Source organism: Medicago truncatula, chromosome 7 (genome assembly GCF_003473485.1).
Source record: "Medicago truncatula cultivar Jemalong A17 chromosome 7, MtrunA17r5.0-ANR, whole genome shotgun sequence".
Lineage (NCBI taxonomy): Eukaryota > Viridiplantae > Streptophyta > Magnoliopsida > Fabales > Fabaceae > Medicago > Medicago truncatula.
This window is the reverse complement of record NC_053048.1, coordinates 52,570,574-52,593,376: the sequence shown is the minus strand read 5'-3', so window position 1 is coordinate 52,593,376 and position 22,803 is coordinate 52,570,574. Positions and strand designations below refer to the sequence as shown.

Genomic DNA, 22,803 nt, shown 5'->3' with positions numbered 1-22,803 from the left:
GTGAAGAGGTCGAAAGTATTTCCCGTCCATGCCTGATAGATTTTTGACTGCATATTCATAGCAATTCTGTTTGTTTAAAAAAAGCGGGTATTCTGTCATAAAAATTGTTGAAAAATAATATATTATTATTTCTATCACGATTATCGTTGTTCTACAACCTATAAGTTTGATGAATGAAGTGGTAGGAAGCAATGCTGAGGTTGAAAACCCAGCGGCTCCAAAAAAAATCATCGACACACCATTCTCCTCTTGGTAAAAGTACGGTGGAGATAGATGTACAACTGAGATATCAAAACAAATTCAGAAGAAAGCCAGTAGCCAAGACGAAAGAAGGGCAACCGAATATCATTTAAATTCTTATTTAAATTCTTAAATAAAGCAACCGGGTCTTATATGCCGCCATGAATGGCCAAAAAGGGTACTAATATACGAATCAAAAACGACAAACGATTGCAGCTGTTATGTTTAGTATATGCAATCTACAAACACATTACAAAGAAGAGACTGGCCGTTAACTGGTACAAATTTAAAACAACTGGAAATTTATATTCGGCAAAAAAATAAAAAATAATAGTAAGTGAAAAAAACAGGACTCATGTGTCCCGATATCTCTCACAATCACAACAATGAGACAACACTTCAGCTTGGAAAATTGAGGGGGGAAAAGGGAAAGACATATGCTAGGTACAATTGTACCACCAAATTATACATTTGTTACAAACTAATACTAGATTTCCTTTATATCTAAAATAATTTCTTTACAAACGTAAACAAATCTTGAATTGTAAATAAATTCATTTACTTCAACAGTGCGGGAGGTATTCCAATCATAGGAAAGGGTCACCACTTGCAGGTATTCCAATCATAGGAAAGGGTCACCACTTGCAGGTACTGTAGTTGGATTTGGAGTATTGGTCTCTAAAACCTCTGCTACCGGTGATGGGGCCTCAGGAGGGGCTGGATCACTTGTAGTCTCTGCCTGAACAGTTTCCCCATTAACATTTGGATTTTCTTCACTTACTGACGCCGGGGTAGGACCTCCATTAGCTACAGCTGTTTCACCCGAATTTGATTCAGGTGTAGTGGCCTCAGGAGTTGGTGTGGAGTCTGATGGAGGTGGATCACTAACTGGTGCAGGTGCAGATTCAAGCTGCTGCGTAGAACTGTCTGGCGCTGCTGTGGTTGTAGGAGGTGCTTCCAGTGCCAATGGCTTAATTGGTTGTGGCTGGGAGTTCTGAGCAGCAGAAGCTGGTTTTTTCGAAATGGAAATGGGGGCATTAAGTGACATCATCCCCGGAGGTAGGATTTCAATAGGTGGTTTCTTGCCTGCATCTGCCAAACTCGTAAGCTTAGGCTCCTCAAGAGAAGCCAGAAATGCAGATGTAGCATCTGTCTTTTGTGATGGAGTAGGCTCAACCTCTCTCTGTAGCACTTGGTTCCAGGCCTGAACCAAATTCTTCAGAGTTGGACGTCCATGTGCCTGAAAAACAATAAGGTCAGACTACAAATACTAAATAAAGTGGTCATCTAGCTGTACATAACAGATCATACATGAGCATGAAGCACAGCCTCTGCCATCATTCCAGTATCCTGCCATGCTTTCTCCATTAGAGCATTGTCGCCCAAAACAGCAGCAGAAAATGCAGCTTCCCGTCCCAAGCCAAGCGTGATTAGGTTGTTTATCAAACCCTGTAGTGCATAATGTAATACTTTGATTATGATTAAAACAAAAACTTCAAAATTGATAAGATAGAGAAGACTAATTGATCTAAAAAGAAACAATCACGAGTCTGTTCCTTTTACTCAAACAATGTGCTTCCATTAAACCAATATCACTAGATAATCATGGACAAAAAGCAGGGGCATAACTAGTCATAGCTAAATGATAGACGCAATCCTGACAAATGCCATTTTGCATACGGGTCGCATTGTCTATTCACTATAAGGAACGAAATACTGTAAAAGCAATTCATTGGGATCCTAGTCAAAGAAAGATTCCAACCTCATTGTTGTACAACAAATAATAGGAATCAAACTATGTTGTAAAGGATACTAAACTTACCCAAAAGTGATACAAAATTATGGTTAAAATGAAGACTATGAATGACATGTATATTGTAGTGGTAGATCTTATCAACAAATTTGATAACAATAGATTCCAAAGAATAAAACCACGTCTAAATCTAATAGGAACAATGGATCTAGATTTAACTTTGCAAAGTAACAAACAATGACAGTGTTAGAATATAGTATAGATAGAGGCTAAACATTGTAACTATCTAACTAGTCTTAAGCTCTAGTCTATCAGATTGTGACATGTGTCACATATCTCTAGCTTATCTCTTGCATCTATATAAACTCTTGTATCTCTCAGATTCATTTAATACAAAGAATATACTTTCCCTATTTTCTCTTCTTTCTCTCTCTCTTCTCTTTCTCTCTCCTCTAACAAACTTCTGTAACAAACTTCAACCTTCAAGGTTCATCAATGGCGGTTTCAGTTTCTATTATGGTATCTTGAGCTTTTTCTTCGATCCAAACCATGTCTTCGCCTTCGTCACCAGTCAACAACTCTGAGACGCAACGCGTCACCGCAGCGGCCTCGAAGAACTTCAAACAAATCATCTCCGTCAAACTCGACGAAACGAACTATCTTCAATGGAAGCAACAGGTAGAAGGAGTGTTACGCGGCACAAAAATGGTGCGTCACGTTGTTTCACCGCAGATCCCACCGGTTTTCCTCAACGACGCGGCGCGTGAGGCTGGAACTGAGAATCCGGCGTATACTGAATGGGAAGAGCAAGATTCGTTGCTCTGTACGTGGATTCTTTCCACGATCTCGTCTTCTCTACTATCGCGTTTTGTTCGACTTAGGTTTTCGCATCAGGTATGGGATGAAATTCACAATTACTGCTACACTCAGATGCGTACTAGGTCAAGACAACTTCGTTCTGAACTTAGAACTATTACAAAAGGAACGCGCTCGATTGCTGAGTTTATCGCTCGCATTCGTTCAATCTCAGAGTCTCTCATGTCTATAGGGGATCCTGTGGCTCACCGTGATCTGATTGAAACTGTTCTTGAGGCTTTACCTGAGGAATTCAATCCTATCGTTGCCACTGTTAATAGTCAAACAGAAGTTATTTCTCTGGATGAGTTAGAATCTCAGCTTCTTACTCAAGAAGCACGCAATGAAAAATTCAAGAAAGCATTAGTTGGAGAAACTGCTTCTGTTAATTTGACACATGCTGAAAATTCTGGAGAAAAGAATGGTCACAATCAACCTCAAACTGGATCTTATCCTGATCAGCAGTTCAATATTTCTGGTAATCCTACTGGTAACAATTCATCTCAGTACTTTAACCCTAATTTTGGTGGCAGAAATGGATCTAGAGGCAGAGGTTTTCGTGGTAATCGCTTCAGAGGAAGAGGAGGACGTAATTTTGGCAGAGGAAATATTCAGTGTCAGATCTGCTATAAGACTGGTCATGATGCCAGTATTTGCTATCACAGGCTCTCTGTTCCTCCTCAGTATGAAGGATATGGTAGTCTTGGTGGAAATTTTGGAGGTAACCTTGGAAGTGGCTATGGTCCTGCAACTGGTTTTGGTACTCATTCAAATGTTTGGATGCAAGGTGTTGGTCAGAGGAACCCCTCATATGGTGCACCCAGAGCTCCTTTTCCTCCTCAATTTGGCAACTCTCGGCCCCCTGCTCCTCAAGCCTACATAACTGGAAATGAGTCCACCAGTTCTAACTCATTTAACAATGGTTGGTACCCTGACTCTGGTGCCACCCATCACGTTACTCCTGATGCTAATAACCTCATGGATGCTGCCTCATTCTCAGGTTCTGACCAGATGTATATTGGAAACGGTCAAGGTTTGGCTATCAACTCCATAGGCTCAATGAGTTTCTCTTCTCCCTTCTCTCCTAACACTACTCTTACTCTTAACAATTTGCTTCATGTCCCTTCAATAACCAAAAATCTTGTTAGTGTCAGTCAATTTTGTAAGGACAATAATGTATTCTTTGAGTTTCATTCTAACATTTGCTATGTTAAATCTCAGGATTCTACTAAGATCCTTCTAAAGGGACATCTGGGAGATGATGGTCTCTACCAATTTGATCAGCCATATGTGCCTTCTGTGTCAAGAACTGCTTCTTCAAGTTCTGTTGCCACTTCTTCTCTTTCCTTAAATAATTGTTTTTCTCCTTCTAGTCTTTCCCTATCTAGGTCCCAATGTAATAATGGAAGTGTGTACACTCCTATCCATACTAGCGGTAGCAGCAATGATAGTTCTAATTCTCTTTCATTGTATAAAGTCTGGCATAATAGACTTGGCCACCCACATCATGAGGTGGTTAGAAGTGTTATGAAATTGTGTAATCAACAATTGCCTAATAAAAGTTTCACTGATTTTTGTTCAGCTTGCTGTTTGGGCAAATCTCACAGATTACCTTCTGTTTCATCAAAAACTGTCTATAATAAACCTTTTGAACTCATATTTTGTGATTTGTGGGGTCCTGCTTCTGTTGAGTCACATGGGGGTTACTCTTATTTCTTAATCTGTGTTGATGCTTACTCTAGATATACCTGGATATTTCCTCTTAAGCTAAAATCCCACACTCTCATCACATTCCAAAATTTTAAAACTATGGTTGAACTTCAATATAACCTCCCAATTAAATCCGTTCAAACTGATGGTGGTGGAGAATTTCGTCCCTTTACTCAGTTTTTAACAACTTTAGGGATTACACATAGACTTACCTGTCCCCACACCCATCATCAAAATGGCTCTGTGGAAAGAAAGCACAGGCACATAGTAGAAACTGGCCTAACTCTCCTTGCCAATGCCAAACTACCTCTACACTACTGGGATCATGCTTTCTTGACTGCAACCTACCTCATTAATAGGCTGCCTTCACCCATTCTCAACAACAAGTCCCCATTTTTCCTGCTTCATCTTCAAATTCCTGATTATAAATTTTTAAAAAGCTTTGGGTGCTCATGTTTCCCTTTTACCAGACCCTACAACAATCACAAACTAGAATTACGTTCAAAAGAGTGTGTGTTTCTTGGTTATTCTCCCTCTCATAAAGGATACAAATGCTTAGATCCTACAGGCAGAATGTTTATCTCTAAGGATGTTATATTCAATGAGTATAAGTTTCCCTACTCTGAGTTGTTCACTTCTGGTCAGTCTTCCTCACCCCCTACTACCAGTTCTGATCATACTCCTTTACCTTCATTTTTGTTTCCCTTAAATAACAAACAATGTCCTACAACTCAGTCATCATCTACTCCTACTACTACCCTCCATACTGCCAGTCCTCATTCTTCATTTCCTGAGTCCAACCAGTCTAATCATCATCATAGCATCCAAGATACTCATGCTTCTTCTCATTCAAATCACCACAATATCTCACCTGGACCTATCTTTAATCCCACACCTATTTCTACTCATCCTCCTTCACCTTCTCCCTCTTCCCACTCTCATAATACTTATCACAGTATATCTGTTGAACCTGTCACTAGTCAACCTTCAACTCAGGCTGAACCTCATCGTATTCATCCTAATAATACACATTCTATGGCAACAAGAGCAAAACATGGAATTGTTCAGAAAAGAAAGCATCCCACTCTTCTTCTTACTCATATTGAGCCTACTGGGTACAGACAAGCCATGAAACAGCCTCAGTGGCTGCAAGCTATGCAGCTTGAACATGAAGCTTTGATGAAAAACAACACTTGGACTCTTGTTCCTCTACCTGCTGACAGACAAGCAGTAGGATGCAAATGGGTGTTCAGAACTAAACAAAACCCTGATGGAAGCATCAATAAGTACAAGGCAAGATTGGTTGCCAAAGGGTTTCATCAAATGCCTGGCTTTGACTATAAAGAAACATTTTCTCCAGTGGTAAAGCCAGTAACTGTGAGAAGTGTGCTGACACTAGCAGTCACAAACAAGTGGTGCATTCAACAACTGGATGTAAACAATGCCTTTTTAAATGGCTATTTAGAGGAAGAAGTGTACATGACACAACCTCCTGGTTTTGAAGCTGTTGATCCCTCTTTGGTGTGTAAACTGAATAAAGCCTTATATGGGTTAAAACAGGCCCCAAGAGCCTGGTTTGAAAGGTTAAAATCCACTCTGCTTAAGCTGGGTTTCTGCTCTAGTAAATGTGATCCATCTCTGTTTATCTTACATGCAAATCAGCACAGCACCTTCATGCTAGTTTATGTTGATGATATACTCATCACAGGCAGCTCTGCCTCCTTAATTCAGCAACTTGTTAAAAAGTTAAATGCAGAATTCTCTCTAAAGGATCTAGGCAAGCTTGATTACTTCTTAGGAATTGAGGTGCATTATTCAGAAAATGGGTCTCTACTCCTATCTCAGAAAAAGTACATACAAGATTTGTTAGTTAAGGCAAATATGGCAAATGCAAATGGAATTGCTTCCCCTATGGCCTCTAGTACAAAGCTAACAAAGTATGGCTCCAATCATGTATCTGATCCTACATTTTTTAGGTCAATAGTGGGTGGCCTACAATATGTTACTGTTACTAGACCAGAAATCTCCTACTCAGTTAATAAAGTCTGTCAATTTCTATCAGCACCTCTAGAGGATCACTGGAAGGCTGTAAAAAGGATCCTCAGATACTTAAAAGGCACCATTCATCATGGTCTTCTTATCAATCCTGCACCTATGCATCAACCTCTTTCTCTAACTGCCTTCTGTGATGCTGACTGGGCTTCTGACCCAGATGATAGAAGAAGCACCTCAGGTGCCTGTATACTTCTGGGGCCAAATCTCATATCTTGGTGGGCAAAGAAACAAACACTGGTTGCAAGGTCCAGTGCTGAAGCTGAATACAGAAGTCTGGCTCAAGCTTCTGCTGAAGTTTTATGGATACAATCTCTTCTTAAAGAACTGAAAGTTCCAACTGCTATTCCTCAGATATTTTGTGACAATTTGAGCACTGTATCACTGGCTCATAATCCTGTTCTTCATTCAAGAACAAAGCACATGGAGCTTGACATTTTCTTTGTCAGAGAAAAGGTCATCAGCAAGGACTTGATTGTCTCTCACATTCCTGCACAATACCAAGTGGCAGATATCCTTACCAAGCCCCTCTCTGCTTCCAGATTCTTGGAACTAAGAAACAAACTAAGGGTGTCTGACCCCATGAGTTTGAGGGGGGACTGTTAGAATATAGTATAGATAGAGGCTAAACATTGTAACTATCTAACTAGTCTTAAGCTCTAGTCTATCAGATTGTGACATGTGTCACATATCTCTAGCTTATCTCTTGCATCTATATAAACTCTTGTATCTCTCAGATTCATTTAATACAAAGAATATACTTTTCCTATTTTCTCTTCTTTCTCTCTCTCTTCTCTTTCTCTCTCCTCTAACAAACTTCTGTAACAAACTTCAACCTTCAAGGTTCATCAATGGCGGTTTCAGTTTCTATTAGACAGACTGCTCATTTTATATCCTGTTCACACTGGTAAAAAACCTACAAACAATCTTCCATATTTTCCTACCCCCTAAACCCCTTCATTTCTGATTGGTCATTCTTATTACCATCAATATTTCTCTCTCTTTAAAACAATAGTTCTCTCTTAAATTTATTTTATCTCTATAATCTAAAACCTTTCTTCTATAAGTATAACGATAAGAATAAAAACTTCTATAATTCTAGGGTGGAATTTCTTTTGTCTCCTGTATTTCCCATCTCGATCCCAGTTCTTGGGATTGGGCTTTACTGGAATAACTTTTTTGAACAAGCAGGCTTTAGTGGAATAATATATTCTATTCTATTAATTATGATCTAGTTCTATTAAATCGGTATGCCAAAATGCACCAAACAGCCAGAAATTTGTGGGTTGGAAAAAAATATTAAGAAAGACTGCTTACACTTAGCCGAGTCAACTCTCCATGATTGGCAAGGCGCAATGCTAATCCCCTCAATTCATGACCTTGTAAAGCACCTTTAACTGATCCAGCTGCAGCTAACCTCTTCAGAGCTTCGCGGGCAATTTCACCCTGTGCTGTAGCATCTGCAGCGTCAATAAGATCCAAGAACTCTTTTGCGAATTTCACTATACCCTGAACACCTTCAACTACATCTTGTTTTTTATCTGTTACATCTTGTTTTTTATCTGTTAAATTAAGAATGTCATTCAAACCCAGCCCAGTACCATCGTGTCCAATATCCCGGCTATTACTCATGGTAAGAAGACAATGAAGAGCTCTCTTCAAATCATTGCTCTTCATTGCCAAATCAAACTCCAGCCTGCAGAACATAAACAGCCAACGAAAGATGTAAAGAAATATTGTACAAATGTTGATTAAAATTGCTAGCTCTTGGCCATAAGCATACAACACACCTCTTTGATATTCCAGGCAAATGAAGTGCTTCAGTAGCATAGCCCATTCCTAGCATAAATTGTGCTAAATCATCGTGGTGTTCTCTTCCAAGCCTGCTTGCCCTGTTTGAAAAAATATAATGTGAGATATTCATATATATCTGAACTCCTAAGTAATAAATATGAAAAGAGAGAAGGAAATCAACACCATTTTACTGCACTAACAGCATCACCATAAGCAGCAAGACATCGACAGCGAATACCGGGATGGCTCAAAGATAAGGCGTGAGCTCGCATGTACCTACCACAATCCAGGTATTAGTAGCATCATTCTTGAAATCAGCATCGAATAAAAATGAAAGACCTTGAATTTGAAATCGATATATAAATACAACATTCCCATGTTAAATAACACAGAGAAAAGTCAAAACTCAATTAAACACATTAAGTGCATCACAGATCTTTTTATAAGAGCCACTCCAACTCTGTTTCAAAAGCAATTGTTCCTAATCACGTGCTTTCTTGAATTTTTGCCGACTGCTCATCCATGACAACATTCATCCCAATAAAATAAACAATGATCTCTCTTGGGGTTTGATTAAATTACATTGACTCCCCCTCTTTATAAAGACATTTGATTAGTCTAATTTCTGAAAAATTAAGAGAATCAACCTCAAAGGAGATAATCATATAATCTAGCCCCCCGATGTGAAAGCCATTAATGTGTTTCAAGCATTAAAGCGAATGAGAGAACAGAAAGTTCAGGAAAAAATAGATCAAATACAAAAGCCATTGGATATGGATGTTTTGAACATTTAGTAGAGGTTGTGTTGAAATAGTATGTGAAGCTATTAGGGCTGTTAAATAGTCACTGCTGGAAATTAAAAGGCAATAGGACTACACGTAGGATTGGAAATTTAGGATGATAAGAAATAGTTCAAAACATATTGTCCTTTAATGCATTTTATTTTTTGATGTATATAACTACAGCCTTCTGGGTGAAAAATATAATGCACTTAGCTATGATCTTCTCTGTTATTTTCTCAGCCTATTTTCTACTTTAAAAGCGTCCAATCGAAAGTAAGAAGTCCAAATTACCTGTCAATTAGCCAAAGAACTCCATCCTTAACACCGACCACAACAAGAGGCCCAACCGGACGTTTCTGCTCCATCGGAAAACGAGTAACTGCCACAGACACGCCTCCTCCACCAACCGCCACTTCACTTGCCTTTCTCTCCTCTGCTTCTTTTGTCCAAGAGTCGTCACCATCAGCTCTAGATTGTTTTGGTAATGATAGGAAAGGTGGCACCGAAGGAGCATGCTGAAATGAAGCCAATCGAACCACCTAGAATAGGAACAAGAAATAAATATCCATTTCTCTCTCTCTGATATGTGTGTGTGTGTGTGTGTGTGTGTGTGTGTGTGTGTAGACAGGAAAATTACTATATCAAGGAATAAGACACCCTCAAAGGAAACCATCAATATATGTTTATTATTAGTACATGAGATGACAAAGTAACTCGTGGTGTGTGTTGAAACAACTGAAACATGAGGATCAAATACAAAAATTCCAATTTTTGAACCAAAGTGAAAAAACAGATACCAGATTTATAAGCAATTGGCAGGGAGTATTCTATGCTTCAAATTTCTCACAGTTCGTAACTTTTGGTGAATAGTATAATATAAAACCGGAATCATAGACTTGAATTGCATATTATTATCCCCATCAATGCAAAAATAACACAAATTTAAATAGACGTAAATCTCATTCTTTTCAGCCTCTAATACTGAAGAAAACTAACAGCTGAACAAAGATGTAGAATATATCAATGTTGTCAACACAAAGATGCCCTGGTTTAGAATAGTAATGCGGGTTTCAAAGGGAAAAAAAAAACTAATTACATACAAAATTCCATCTAAAATATTCTTTCAGTTCATTCAAGCAAACATCTATCATTTCCATATATGATAAAAATTGTAAACATCTTTTAACCTGCAGCATTGGTGGCCTTAATGATATTCTTTCTTCTGTAGTAGATTGAGGACCTTCAACTGTAATTAGTGCCAACTCTCCATGCTCTGATATTGCTCTTGTCTGTGCTTCTCTCAATTTCTGTTCTTCTTTCATCTTTTTCGTTTCAATGTCAATTTGTGTAACCCCAGCGTCCACAAAAACAACTCTGAAATCAAAACATAGAACATAAAATAAATTATGAATTTTGGCTGTTGGAGATTTTAATCAGATGTCAATTACTAATTTTCACCCGACAACTTATGCTAGGGATAGTTAGTCACTACAAAAACTTTCACATTAAAGATTTACAAGCATCCCACATAGAAAGATAAACATGCAGATGTTTGTCAGAAAAATTAGATTTGTTTTTCTTTGGGGATGGTATGGTATGCAGAAGAGATGACAAGTGTCTGAACATTAAGTGCGTCACTGAAGAGTTTCCGGTACAGACAGATTTTCACAAAGGATCGAATTAAACTCATCTATCTGAGAACTCATTATACAGTCAAGATGAGCATCAAAGAGCATGCTTTTTCGCAATGCTATTGTCGTGCTGAATAAAACAATAGGATAGGGGAAATGCTAAGCTGTGAATTGTGGACAGATACTCCGGAGACCAAGGGGCTTCCATTTGACTAAATCAAAAGATAAAAGGAATTTGTGTACGATCAGCAAAGGGGTGAATATGATATGATAGTAAAAGGTGAGCATGAGCCATGAAGAAATACCCAAAACTGAGATCTTCAGAGATTTAGGGTCTTTTACAAAAACAAAATTACAAAGGTATTGATAATGATGTCACACATCATATACAAACAGGAGGGATGGAACTTTTGTCTATCTGCAGTTACACCCACAATATTCAACCCTGACATGGATTAGCCATTACTAGTTACTTCCTGAACTGGATATATGTTCATCAGGATTTTTTGGTCATGATGAATAGATGATATTTTTGGTCTACTCACAAAAAGCCAATGAAGTAACTGTGTAAATTATAGATTTCATTCCACTTTCTAAACAACTAAAGCAAACTTACAGAAAACAGCGGAGTAATAAACCCAAAAAGAAAAGAAAAAAAAGAGTAATACGGTAGATGCTTACTCAATAGTAGTTGGTGTTGCCACAAACAGTTGCCTCCGGTGCCAAACAGCACTAGTCGCATATGGAATTGAAACATCTCCCAGGTATCTATATTGTGGGCGCAAAGAAGATATGACTATGTATTGTTGGTATGCAAAAGCACAATACTCGACGGTTTGGTCCCAAGCAGTCCATTCTGGCTGAGGAAGTAGAGCCCCCACAGGCTGAAATGTCTCCCAACTGAACCACAGACAATAAAATGCAATGTCAAATTAAAAGGAAACTTGTGAATTTGTACCCTCATTAAAGCTAACAAAGATTAAAGTAATACTGGCAATTCAACTTCATATGAATTTAATGTGAATCAAAGGTTTGACAGGTACTACAGAATTGAGAGAAAAAATGACATGTGGTTTAGGCAAAAGCCTTGATTGTTATTTGAGGGTGAGGTGGCAGTGGCACAGAAGCATGTGCCAAACAAAGTGACTGACAGACCTATTTTAGCCTATAGGTGACGAGCCGCATGGCCGCAGCCTCTTAATTCCCAATAACATTTAAGAAACATGAGTACAGAAAGTCTTGCAAGGTGCACGAGTATGTAAAAGATTCTTTTTACTAATTGTCTAATTCTAGTGAGTACCCTTATAAAAAATAAAAATAAAATAAAAAAAGAACGCCTCCGATGGAGCTGAACTTCAACCTTGCAGAGAGATACTTGCATAAAGAGAAGTTATAACAGTTGGGTTTCAAATAAAGAGCTGAAAAAATGATTTCTAGGTAAAGGAACTGGGGCAACATATGTCTTTCTATCAACCAAAATATATAAATATTGCAGAGCAGGGCTGCCTATCTCTGCATAACAGAAAAGGAAATTCTCCAGAAACAACCATGAGCATGCACCAGAGGGAATCCTAAACGTAAATCTACCCCAAGGCAAAACTAGAGTAAAAGTGGCACCCTTATACATGTGAGCAATGAGCATTCTAATCTTAAAGAGGCAATACTTTATTTACAAAGGCCGGGTTAGGGAAAAAAGGAAATTCTGAGCTTTATCAAAAACGATTTTTTTTACTGTACAATAACCATAAATTTCACCTGTATAGCTGGAAGTTTTGAGGTGCCGCCTCAGCTGGAGATCTATTTGAAGAAAATCCATCATCGTAAGTAGTAAAAGAAGAAAGACCGCTGCTTCCATAACCTGATAATGGCATAGACTGAATTGTTGAAATAGCTGTAGCAGCAATAGGACTGATTCTCCTAGATGTTCGATAGGCAACACCAAGCAGTGCCCCTCCATGCAAACCAATGACCTAAAAGAGATACACCGGTTCAAAAGGTACCCTAACATTCAAATTGTCGCTCTTGTTTTCAAAGATACTCTCTTTGAAGAATAACATGCACAGGAGGTCATACTATCTTTGCATAGAAAAACAAACAGATTGACGACTCTTGGCAACAGTATAGAAGTGGATTTATCCTAAAAAAAATTAAAATCGAAGACATTTTTAATACTTCTTAGAACACCACTATAGCCAATTTCATACAGATGTACAACAAAACATTTTACAAGAAACAGTAGACACAAAATCCTTTCACTCGCGAATTATCCCATAATTAGTTTCTATAGCACCGAATTGGCAGTTGCAAAACAATTATCAACCAAACATCAACTATCTTGTGCTTATCTTGTGCTAGTTATTCAATCAATTAATATACATCATAATTTATCAGAGCCATGATTAGTCTATAAGAATAGAGTACACTATTTAGTAGGTATTAATCAAGACAATGCAAGATGAGATAAATAAATCTTAACAATTGCCACGAAGATTAAAAATTTTCAGAAGTTTGATTCATAAGAAAGCATCTTACTGGTTCACTGCGTGCACCAACAGACCTCGTTACCATATTTGATGTTCCATCATCCAACATAATTCGGACTTGAACAGAAGCTGCGGAACCAGCAGCAGCTGCAGCTGCTGCTGCTTGTGCTGCAGCAGCTTCTTTTGCTCTTTTCGATGAACTACCCTTGGGAATTATAGGAATTCGAGGAACTACTGATGATTCCAGTATAGCAAATCTGTCACGACAAGTATCCCAAGCGAGAAGCCTGGCACTTCCAGAGTCAACAATTGACCAATCACTGACCTTGTAGACAGAAAAGTAAGGAATATCTGGCCAAACGATTCCTAAATACCTGCAAACATATGACAGGGGTAAGAAAACGCCCAAAAGGCAATCCAATTAACAAACTGTATGCTAGAAGAGGAGGTTGCATAACAGTATAAAAGCTACAGCATAAACAAGCACAGTAAAGTTGATAATTGCAAATTGTGACTTTATAAAAGGAATACCCGAAGTTACAATTTTATGCATTACTGTAGAGAAAACAACACCACAAAATTCTACTACCTCCATGTCTAAATATACGCTTCTTTTGCCAAAAAAAAAAAAAGGGTCCCTTCTTTTAAGCCCCTTTCCAAATTACTGCTATATGCCTAACTTTTTTCTAAAAAAATACCCCTAATTATTTAATACTCAAGAAAATCATTATTTAAGTGGAAAAATATGAATCCCAATTAATGAAGAGCAATTTTGAAAAATCAATACACATTGTTGACAAATTCAATGGAAATAACTAGATTAAATAGTTTTCTAAATTCTTGTAGATTGATTAAAAGGGCTGTTTTTAGGGACAGGAGTAGTACACTTACAAGAAAAAATGTTAGCTTTTAGTTACAGATACGCTTTATGGGGGAAAATTCATTAGATTTTAGCAAAAGTAACTTACTTTCCTGAACTGCTCACAGAAAGAACTGAGTATGAATCATGAGGAACAGGTGTACTAATGTGCTTCTTCCCCTGCTTGACAGGTAATGGTTCAAAAGCATCTCCCTGGGGCCTTCCTGTTTCTGACAAGGAGCTGTTATTTCCAAGTGATGGATTTACAGAGTTGTTTAATTGAAAATTTAATAGCTTTAGCTCCCTTTCGATTACAAATACAGCAGAATGCTCTCTACTATCTGATGGGGTAGGTAGGGGAGCAACAGGTGGAAGAGATCTAGCATCAAACTCGCAGATAACAACACCAATATTGGTTCCAATAGCAACAAGATGTGGCTGCAAAGTATGTGCAACCATACAATACACCTGCAGCAAAAATAAGTTTGACCATATCCGTTACCAGGTATAGTCAACAAAAAGAGTAAACTCGGCAGGGAGTCGTGCAGGCTTGAAGTCCCTTCTTTTCTATTAAAGAGGATTTATTTATTACCCTGAGGCATGATAATCAAATGCTGCAATGTACACAAACTTATGAAGGATTCAAATAAAGTTTTCCACAGATTCTGTCACACTCGTCCTTAAAGTGTTTAGAAGTTTCAAATCATATTCATATCATTATTCCATGTTGGATAGGTTTGACACGAAGTTATACAGGGAACAATACATTCTAAACAAAGCCAAAATTAATTAAGTGTAACTAGTTAAACCACATACCCTCAGTTTCTTATTAGGGGCAAGAGCTTGTGGAGGAATAACGGTTGTCAATTCACACAATGGCCTAGTGAGAGCAGAATATGTGGGATGTTCGATTGCCCTAACAAAAATTCAAACAAAGAAGTCTTCAAAACTATATGGATATAATGCATCATCACACAATCAAGTAAAAATTTAGAAACAAAAAGTCACCACAGAAGAAAGAAAACCGCATACCATACGTGAGAATCTTTGACACAGGTTAGAATATCAAGGTTCGGAGCTCGAGGGTGGCACCAAGAAGCCACACTGTGGCAGGCCAATTTTGGAACTGGCTTTATACGTCGCAGCTCCTGAGAATTAAAAGCATGCTAATGCTAAGTCTTTCTAGTCATGAGAGGAATTTTGATAGAATAAAAATAAAGGTGCTAGCACCAATACATACCTTAAAGGAGACTGTGTCCCATATAGCTAATGTCTTATCTGCACCAATTGTAATTAGCTGAGGAGCACCTCCCATCACTCTAGAAAGCTCAACTGCCACAACCCCGCCATCATGTGCCTAGATGCATCACGTGGTTTTATAAACCAAGAATAATAGGGTAGAAAAATGAGTAACAAAAAGAAATATAAGCTGCACCTAAATTAAGAAGAAAGAGATCAAAATATAGTTTTGTTCAACTCAATCTGAATTTTCATTTCCACCTTTTGGCCGGACATGCTCGAACAAATACGAAATAACAACTGAAATTTAGCCACATTTAACAATGGCTTGTCTGTGTTTCATAGCCATTTCAAGCGATACATATTGTCTTTCACCAATTATTGAACAAGCCGACAAAGTGGAGTAATCATAGGGAAAAGAATGGTACTTTTAAACTCAGCTTGGGTACAAGTTCACGTGAATCTTGTCCATGATCAGCACTCCAAATTATGAGCAATCCATCACTAGCACCCGAAACCAGAAGAGCCTGAAATACAACCATAACCACACCCCCAAAAGAAAAACGGAATGAAATGTCACAAGTATTTCACACATAAAAGTAACATTTAAAGATGATCGATCGTGCAAGAGTGGCCGTGCAAGAGTGGCACTTGTATTCACAATATTAACAAACAATTGTAATTATCAATAAATTGTCTTGATGGACACTAAGCAGTCACAAAATGCAATTTTCTGCAATTAGAGTTGGAACTAATACAAGCCTTATTGAATGCTTAATTATGCAGAATATATTAGAAGTGTTAGGGTTAACATTATTCTTTGTTCTTCAAAATAAACACTATTCTTTGTTAAACCATAGGTAAAAATATGAAGTTCCTGAAAACAATATTCTTTGTTCTTCAAAATAAACACTATTCTTTGTTAAACCATAAGTAAAAATATGAAGTTCCTGAAAACAATGCTAGTAAAATAAAATAATGTAGCATAAACTCATCTATGACCAATCCAGATCTACCTCGCCTGAAGCTGCCATGAAGGACTTCAAGCAAGAGATTGTTCCTTTATGGCCTCCAGTGTACCTTCTAGCAAGCTGCATGGAATAGGAGCGTCATCATAACATGCTAATAGTTGAGACTAGATTAATATTTTGGTTACCAACCTTCCATGTAATCATCGAAAGAACTCTAATGACTCCGTCAGATGCACCAAAAGCCACAAGAGGACCGTCACCAACGCCAGATCTATAAAGGAACTCCATGCTGCAGTAGCAGAAAAAATAAGAAACTTGAAACAACCTGTAACGTGTACGAAGATTGCAAAAGAAAAATACAATACGCACAACAAAAACATGTGTTCTTGCAAATAAATTTATGATTATAAAATTAAACTATATCGCGTATAAATCACAAAGGATCAATAAAATTTCAACCAAAAATTTAGACAGGATAAAGAAGTTTGGTGCATTTAAATCAGAAGGTGGTGATTTTTCACACCAAGGATTTTAATTTATAATCAGAATAACGGCAAAAAATGTGGCAAATGAACTATTGTCAAGCAAGATCTCCATATGGAATTTGGCGATTTATCAATGCAAATGCTGAAATGCCCACCCAAGCACGAATTCAGGTATGCTCCATTTAGGCAATGTTCCATTTAGTCCATTTAGGTCATGGATGCGAGACATGTGGCAAAAAAACATCCAAGGGCTGAAATTTAAAATTAAAAACAAATATTTTATTTAATAAAAAAATTAAAATCACCATCTTCCTCACGTTCCCTCTTCCTCCTCTGTTCCAACTTCTTTACACATGGCTACCCCTCTTACTTCATAATCGTCTTGCGCCTCTGTCAGACTGTCACTAACCAACTCATGGTGGCTGCTACTGTTATGTGTCAAGGTATTAATATCCTACTAGCAATTTTCTTTTCTTATTCTGTATGCAATCAGCCATATCCAAATCTAGAATTTAATATAATAAAATCTCAACTGGAATCGTAGTTATTCTTATAACTAATCCCAAATTCAATTTTAATTCATATCACTTTTTGCAGATTTGCAAAACCACGATGCTTATGAAAGAAACATCACACAAACACCTCCTGTTCTTGAAAAACAACACAAAGTGAGATTTTAAATGTCCCAAATTTTCAAAAGCCATAATACCTTGACCAATAGCAGTAGCAACGACGATGGATTGGTATGTTACGGCGGCGGCAAGACGATGATGAGAGGGGAGGTCATGGGTCAGAACAGAGGAAGAGGGAACTGTGAGGAAGATGGTAATTTTGATTAAATAAATACTTGTTTTTTAATTTTAAATCTCAGCCCTTGAATGTTTTCTTGCCACATGTCTCACATCCATAACCTAAATGAAGAGAGATGTCTGTATATGCAATTTGTATATGCATGTCTATCGGTTATTGTGCCTGTATTTCTCAATGAAAAAGAGATATTTGGGAGTGGTGTTGTAACTCGCAACTGGAATATAGAACAGAGTAAAAGATTAAGAGTAAATAATGAGAGAAAGATTAGTTAACGAGGTTTGATAAGTTGTGCCTACATCTCCGGGAGCACTGTGGCTGCCTCTTTGTATTTTTCAGAGTCAAATTAGGGTTACAAGTTTACAACTCTATTACATAATGCATTTATAGTATAGATAACAAATCAACTCGCCCATCTGGCTCCCGCTAAGCTCTACTCCGACATTTGTCCACTTTTCAAATAAGAGCCATCCACAACAATATGGCAATAAGCCCACACAGTAGAGGCCATTTATGGAGGAATATATACTAAAACACTTGAAAATTATCAAATTTCAAGAATCCTGCAGTATTTGTCGTATGACTCCGCTTATTTTTTAATTCAAAGACATATAAACATAAATGACTCCAGCCAGATGAATCGGGAAAATGCAAATATATAAATATTGGCACAGTTTGATACTTCCTCTGATCCTTTTAATTGACCCCTTTCCCACTATTCACGTATATTAAGAAATAGTGTAATTTTTTTTGAAGAAGTCAAATTAACCCACCAAAATTGGCACCGGGGAGAATCGAACTTGAGATGAGCACACTCCAAGGTTCCAAGCCAATACCACTAGGCCAACCCAAGTGGGTTAAGTTGGTAGTGTAATTAATGTCTACATTTTGTGTATAAAGTACTAACTTGCCAATAGTGTAAAGATATATTTAATATTGCATTTTCATCTTCCAAGACAAATAAGTAGTATTAATTCCTTAAAAAAAAGGCAGTATTAATTAGAGTTATGTTTGGAAAAAATAATAAATACATCTAGTAATTTGGAAGAGTGCTTCAATTTAGGGGCAAGTGCTTTCAAAGGGTGCTTATAATTAGAGACCGACAAAACGCATTGTTGGAGTTGTTGATGTGTGAAAATAGATCACAGTTTACATATTCGAGTCGTGGAATTAATCTCTTGCAAACGCAGGGTATGACTGATAATAAGAGATTCACAATGGGCCCGGCCATTTTCTTAATCTCACATGAAGGGGGCTTTATAGCACCCTTTAAAAGGATTGCTTGAGTTGGTGAACATCAAACTATTCCATGACAGCTTAACAGTCATAAAAGAAAGTAGAAAAAGGTTGATATGGATAGGCATTACACCAAAAAACAAAATACCAGCAGCCATAGGATGGTTAATATGTCTTGCCTTAATCGATAGTGCAAAGCAATTTCAACAATACAACAACAACCAAACCTTATCCACTAAGCGGGGTCAACTACATGAATCAAATGACGCCATAGTGTTCTATCAAAAACCATGTCTTTCACCAACTCATTTATCTCTAGATCCTTCCCAATAGTTTCTCTTTCGTTTTTCTAGGTCCATCTGATCTACTCTCCTAACTACAGAATCCACAGGTATTCTCTCTACGTGCACAAACCACCTAAGTCGAGTTTCTACCAACTTTTCTACTATAGGTGGTACCCCAACTCTCTCTACATGCCCAACTCTCTCTAATTTCCAACAATAGCATAATTAAAACTTACCAGTGTAGGGACTTGTTATCAAGCTCTTGCTTTGGTACATCACGGCCACGCATCGTCACCAGGTCCAAAAATATAGCTTTGTTTAAACAACATATGACAAGAAAATGCCTCCCTTTTGTTGATGGGGCAGGAGAACTAAAAGCTGAAGTATGTACAGCTGTTGGTGCCTCTGCCGCTGCAGAACGATTATGCCAAAGTTGCCAAAAGCGTACATCATCATCATAAAAAGTCACCTGCTTAACACTTCAAGGCGAGTAAATAGTCATGATAAGCAAGCGAAACTTGGAAATCAGAAAAGGATATAAAAACACAAAACAAGGTTATACTACCTTCCTCCACGAATGGCTTCTGTCGGTTTTCCTCTTGACTCTACCAAACCAAAAAAAAAAAAAATGGTTACACATTTCTGATACTAGATCATTGTAAAAATGTTAAAAAGCCGCAAAATATGCTTTAAAAAGTGTTGTTTTTCTTTATGCATAAAACGGAACTCATTTGTTACAATTTACTTTAATATAAATTCCTAATAATGTAAGAGCATAACCAAACAGGAACAACACTATGCCCAATGATTACAAATTATCGTATTATTCAGACCCATAAAGCAAGTTAACCTGATTTGAGGTTTTATCATTGGGAGCAATAAAACAATATGACAACCATTGATAGCTAGTCAAATCCCCAAAAAACAATGACTCGGTAACAAATGAAAATTACAATAAGAATGCCAAAAATGAACCGATTACTGTGGAGGATATGTTTGGTTTTGCAGTGACAGGAATTGATTTTGAATGAATTGATTCTGACTAAAAGTGAGTTGAAGGTAAAGTGATTTGTGTTTGGATACATTCATGTAAAAGTGAGTTGAGCTACAAATTTGTGTGTAAAAATCAATCCTAGAATTAAAAGCTACAGATTCTAGCTTCTAGCAAAATCAATTCTACTCAAAAGCAAATATGTCAGAATCAATTTTCCCCTAGTGGGTGGAACCAAATATACACGAAAACTAGTATCACAGTAATGTTCATGGAAAATGAGATCTATTTTTCCAAACGAATCCGATAAAAGCAAATGTGCAAGGGCCATGTTTGGATAAACGGCTTAATTTGCAACTGATAGCATAAACACTTTTCATATATAAGAGCTAATCGTTTATAAGTGCTTATTATAAGTTATCTTCATAACAAAAGAGAAAATAACGTCAAAATGTTCTCCTATAAGTGTTGTTTTCATAAGTTCTCCGAAACAATCTCATAAATACTGATGTCAATTGATAGGTTCAAATAAGTCAATCCAAACAATCGCCAAGTGTATAACAATTATGAATGCTATATTTGAGAATTCACAGTTACAAATTTCGAGTTATACCTCTTTCTCCTTCAGCAAGCTTCTCCAATTTTGCGCCGACTAACCGTCGTTCATCGACTCCACCAGCTTTCAACTCATAAATCACCTGAAAAACGCTTCAATCAAAACAAAATAACAGAAAAAACCAAAACCGAAACGAAAAATGAAGAATCAAGTTTACCTGACGGTGTTCCCAATTCCAAACAGAAACCCGATCTGAATCATCAGCAGTAACCATCCATGGATGCGTCGGATGCAATTGGATCTTAACGATTTTATCGCTGGAAGGACGAAATGCTTTTAAACGCAGCATTTCGTTCTACGAAATAAGTGATTGTGAAGAAAATTGATTCTAGAAGTTGTTGAGATCGGAATCGCGGTTTCAGATTCTGTTCAAATCTGGTGAAAATTCACACTCCGTTTAGATTTGAGAAATGCACCTTAACGGAACGGAGTTATAAATCTCTTCCGTCTACAACAACCATGCTCTTTAGTACTTATGTATCTCGTTTTCTGAGTAACCAAACGGAGAATAAGCATAAACTTGCTCTGTGAAGTACTTATGAGATTATTCGAAACAATAAGTACTTATGAGATATAACTTTGGAGGATTGAATTGTGGTTTGAGTGTGATTGTGCTTTTGGTGAAGTAAAATGGAGATCAATGATCTATGCTTCAAACTATTTTTCTTCCTTTTTGTTTATTTTTTTTCCAGCTTTCTTCTTCCTTTCTTACATTTTCTTTTCTGTTTTTTCTTTTTAGTTTTGAATTTTTTTGGTGCAGTGTGAAAGGGGTGGTGATGTTAGTGGAGTTACTATTTGCACCCGCAATGATACTTGTACATGTCAAGTTCTTTTCTTATTTTATTGGTCAAAAATAATGGAGAGAAAAAAGAAAGAGAGAGGATAAAAACAACATGTGAGTATGAGATAGAAAGTTGTCAAAAGTTGTCACAAAATAGTTGTACATGTATCATTTCTCTATAATACACCTCTTTTTCTACTACACTTTGGATGTGTTTGGTTCTTTCATAAATTACGGTATGACCCACGTTAAGCCCGCACGTTGAGACGAAGCTATCAGTTGCAGCTTTAAGAAAAACGGTGAGAGTGCCTTTAAATGTAAGCCGGCGGCAAACTACTTGGTTATCTTGCTCGAGACATCGGATTTTAAACCGTCTAAATTGGAGTGATGATGAGAAAGATAGACATGATATATAATAAGTTTATGGATATAGACCCCTTTCTTAAAGATAATGTGTGTTTGGTCGACCATTGTGCAACCATCACTATGAGTTTGGAGCTCTTTCACCGTAAAATTTAGAAGTTCTAATGTTTGTTGTATGGTTCACCATGATTTTAGTGTTTTTCAAACATACGTCTAACTATTAGATCTTTCATTCATCATTTATTCTTTAATAGCATTTTAATTTGGATACTCTCTTACATACTCTTTCTACATCTCTCTCAAATTCTCAATCATCTCTTAGTCTTACTTTCTTTTCATTTTTTTGTTATTTTAGTAAAGAAGTGGAAAGATGTAGAATTATGAACGAGAGGATTCATATCTGACAACATAAGTTCTCTAACCGTTCATTCTTGTCAGTTGCAATTTAAAATCCACCCCTTAACTGGATTGAGTATCTTTGTACATACTATTTAGGACTTAAAATGTTGTTGCATGGGATAATCTTAAAAAATATTTGAGAATCTCGATAACATAATTTAAAAGGCGTTAAATATTTGGTTTCAACGATAAACAAAGCAACTGAAATCACAAATAAAACTCTACAACTTACAATCATTGTGAAAGCTCGTAACAAAAATTTAAGTAAGTGATAAAGAAAAATACTCATTTAAGTTAACTTCCATTCCCAAATTAGAAGTTAACTTCCACAAGAAAAGACAACTAAATATAAAAGTAATTTAATACTAGTTTTTCCAATTGGTCTTTTAAATTGTTTTTCTTCCCAAATTGATCTTTTATGTTATATATATATATATATATATATATATATATATATATATATATATATATA

The 22,803-nt window shown here is 37.0% G+C and overlaps 1 protein-coding gene across 2 annotated transcripts; it reads right to left on the bottom strand.

Moving 5' to 3' along the window:
* Nucleotides 1-389: 389 nt before the first annotated feature.
* On the bottom strand, nt 390-21,077 carry LOC11442063 (uncharacterized). 2 transcript variants are annotated; one of them, XM_039827770.1, is made up of 22 exons: nt 20,946-21,077; nt 20,786-20,870; nt 19,747-19,786; nt 19,418-19,660; nt 16,559-16,658; nt 16,415-16,489; nt 15,827-15,925; nt 15,400-15,516; nt 15,192-15,307; nt 14,976-15,075; nt 14,269-14,627; nt 13,350-13,674; nt 12,573-12,787; nt 11,499-11,717; nt 10,374-10,560; nt 9,478-9,725; nt 8,588-8,680; nt 8,401-8,502; nt 7,928-8,306; nt 1,552-1,689; nt 880-1,480; nt 390-844 (listed from the first exon to the last, which is right to left on the bottom strand). In XM_039827770.1, exons 1-22 carry the CDS (start codon nt 21,075-21,077, stop codon nt 828-830), a joined length of 3,990 nt encoding a protein of 1,329 aa, XP_039683704.1. In that variant the 3' UTR covers nt 390-827. The 2 variants fall into 2 exon arrangements, with proteins under 2 accessions (XP_039683704.1, XP_024626422.1); XM_024770654.2 differs by lacking the exon at nt 20,946-21,077 and having other exon boundaries at nt 526-1,480; nt 19,418-19,650.
* Nucleotides 21,078-22,803: the final 1,726 nt, after the last annotated feature.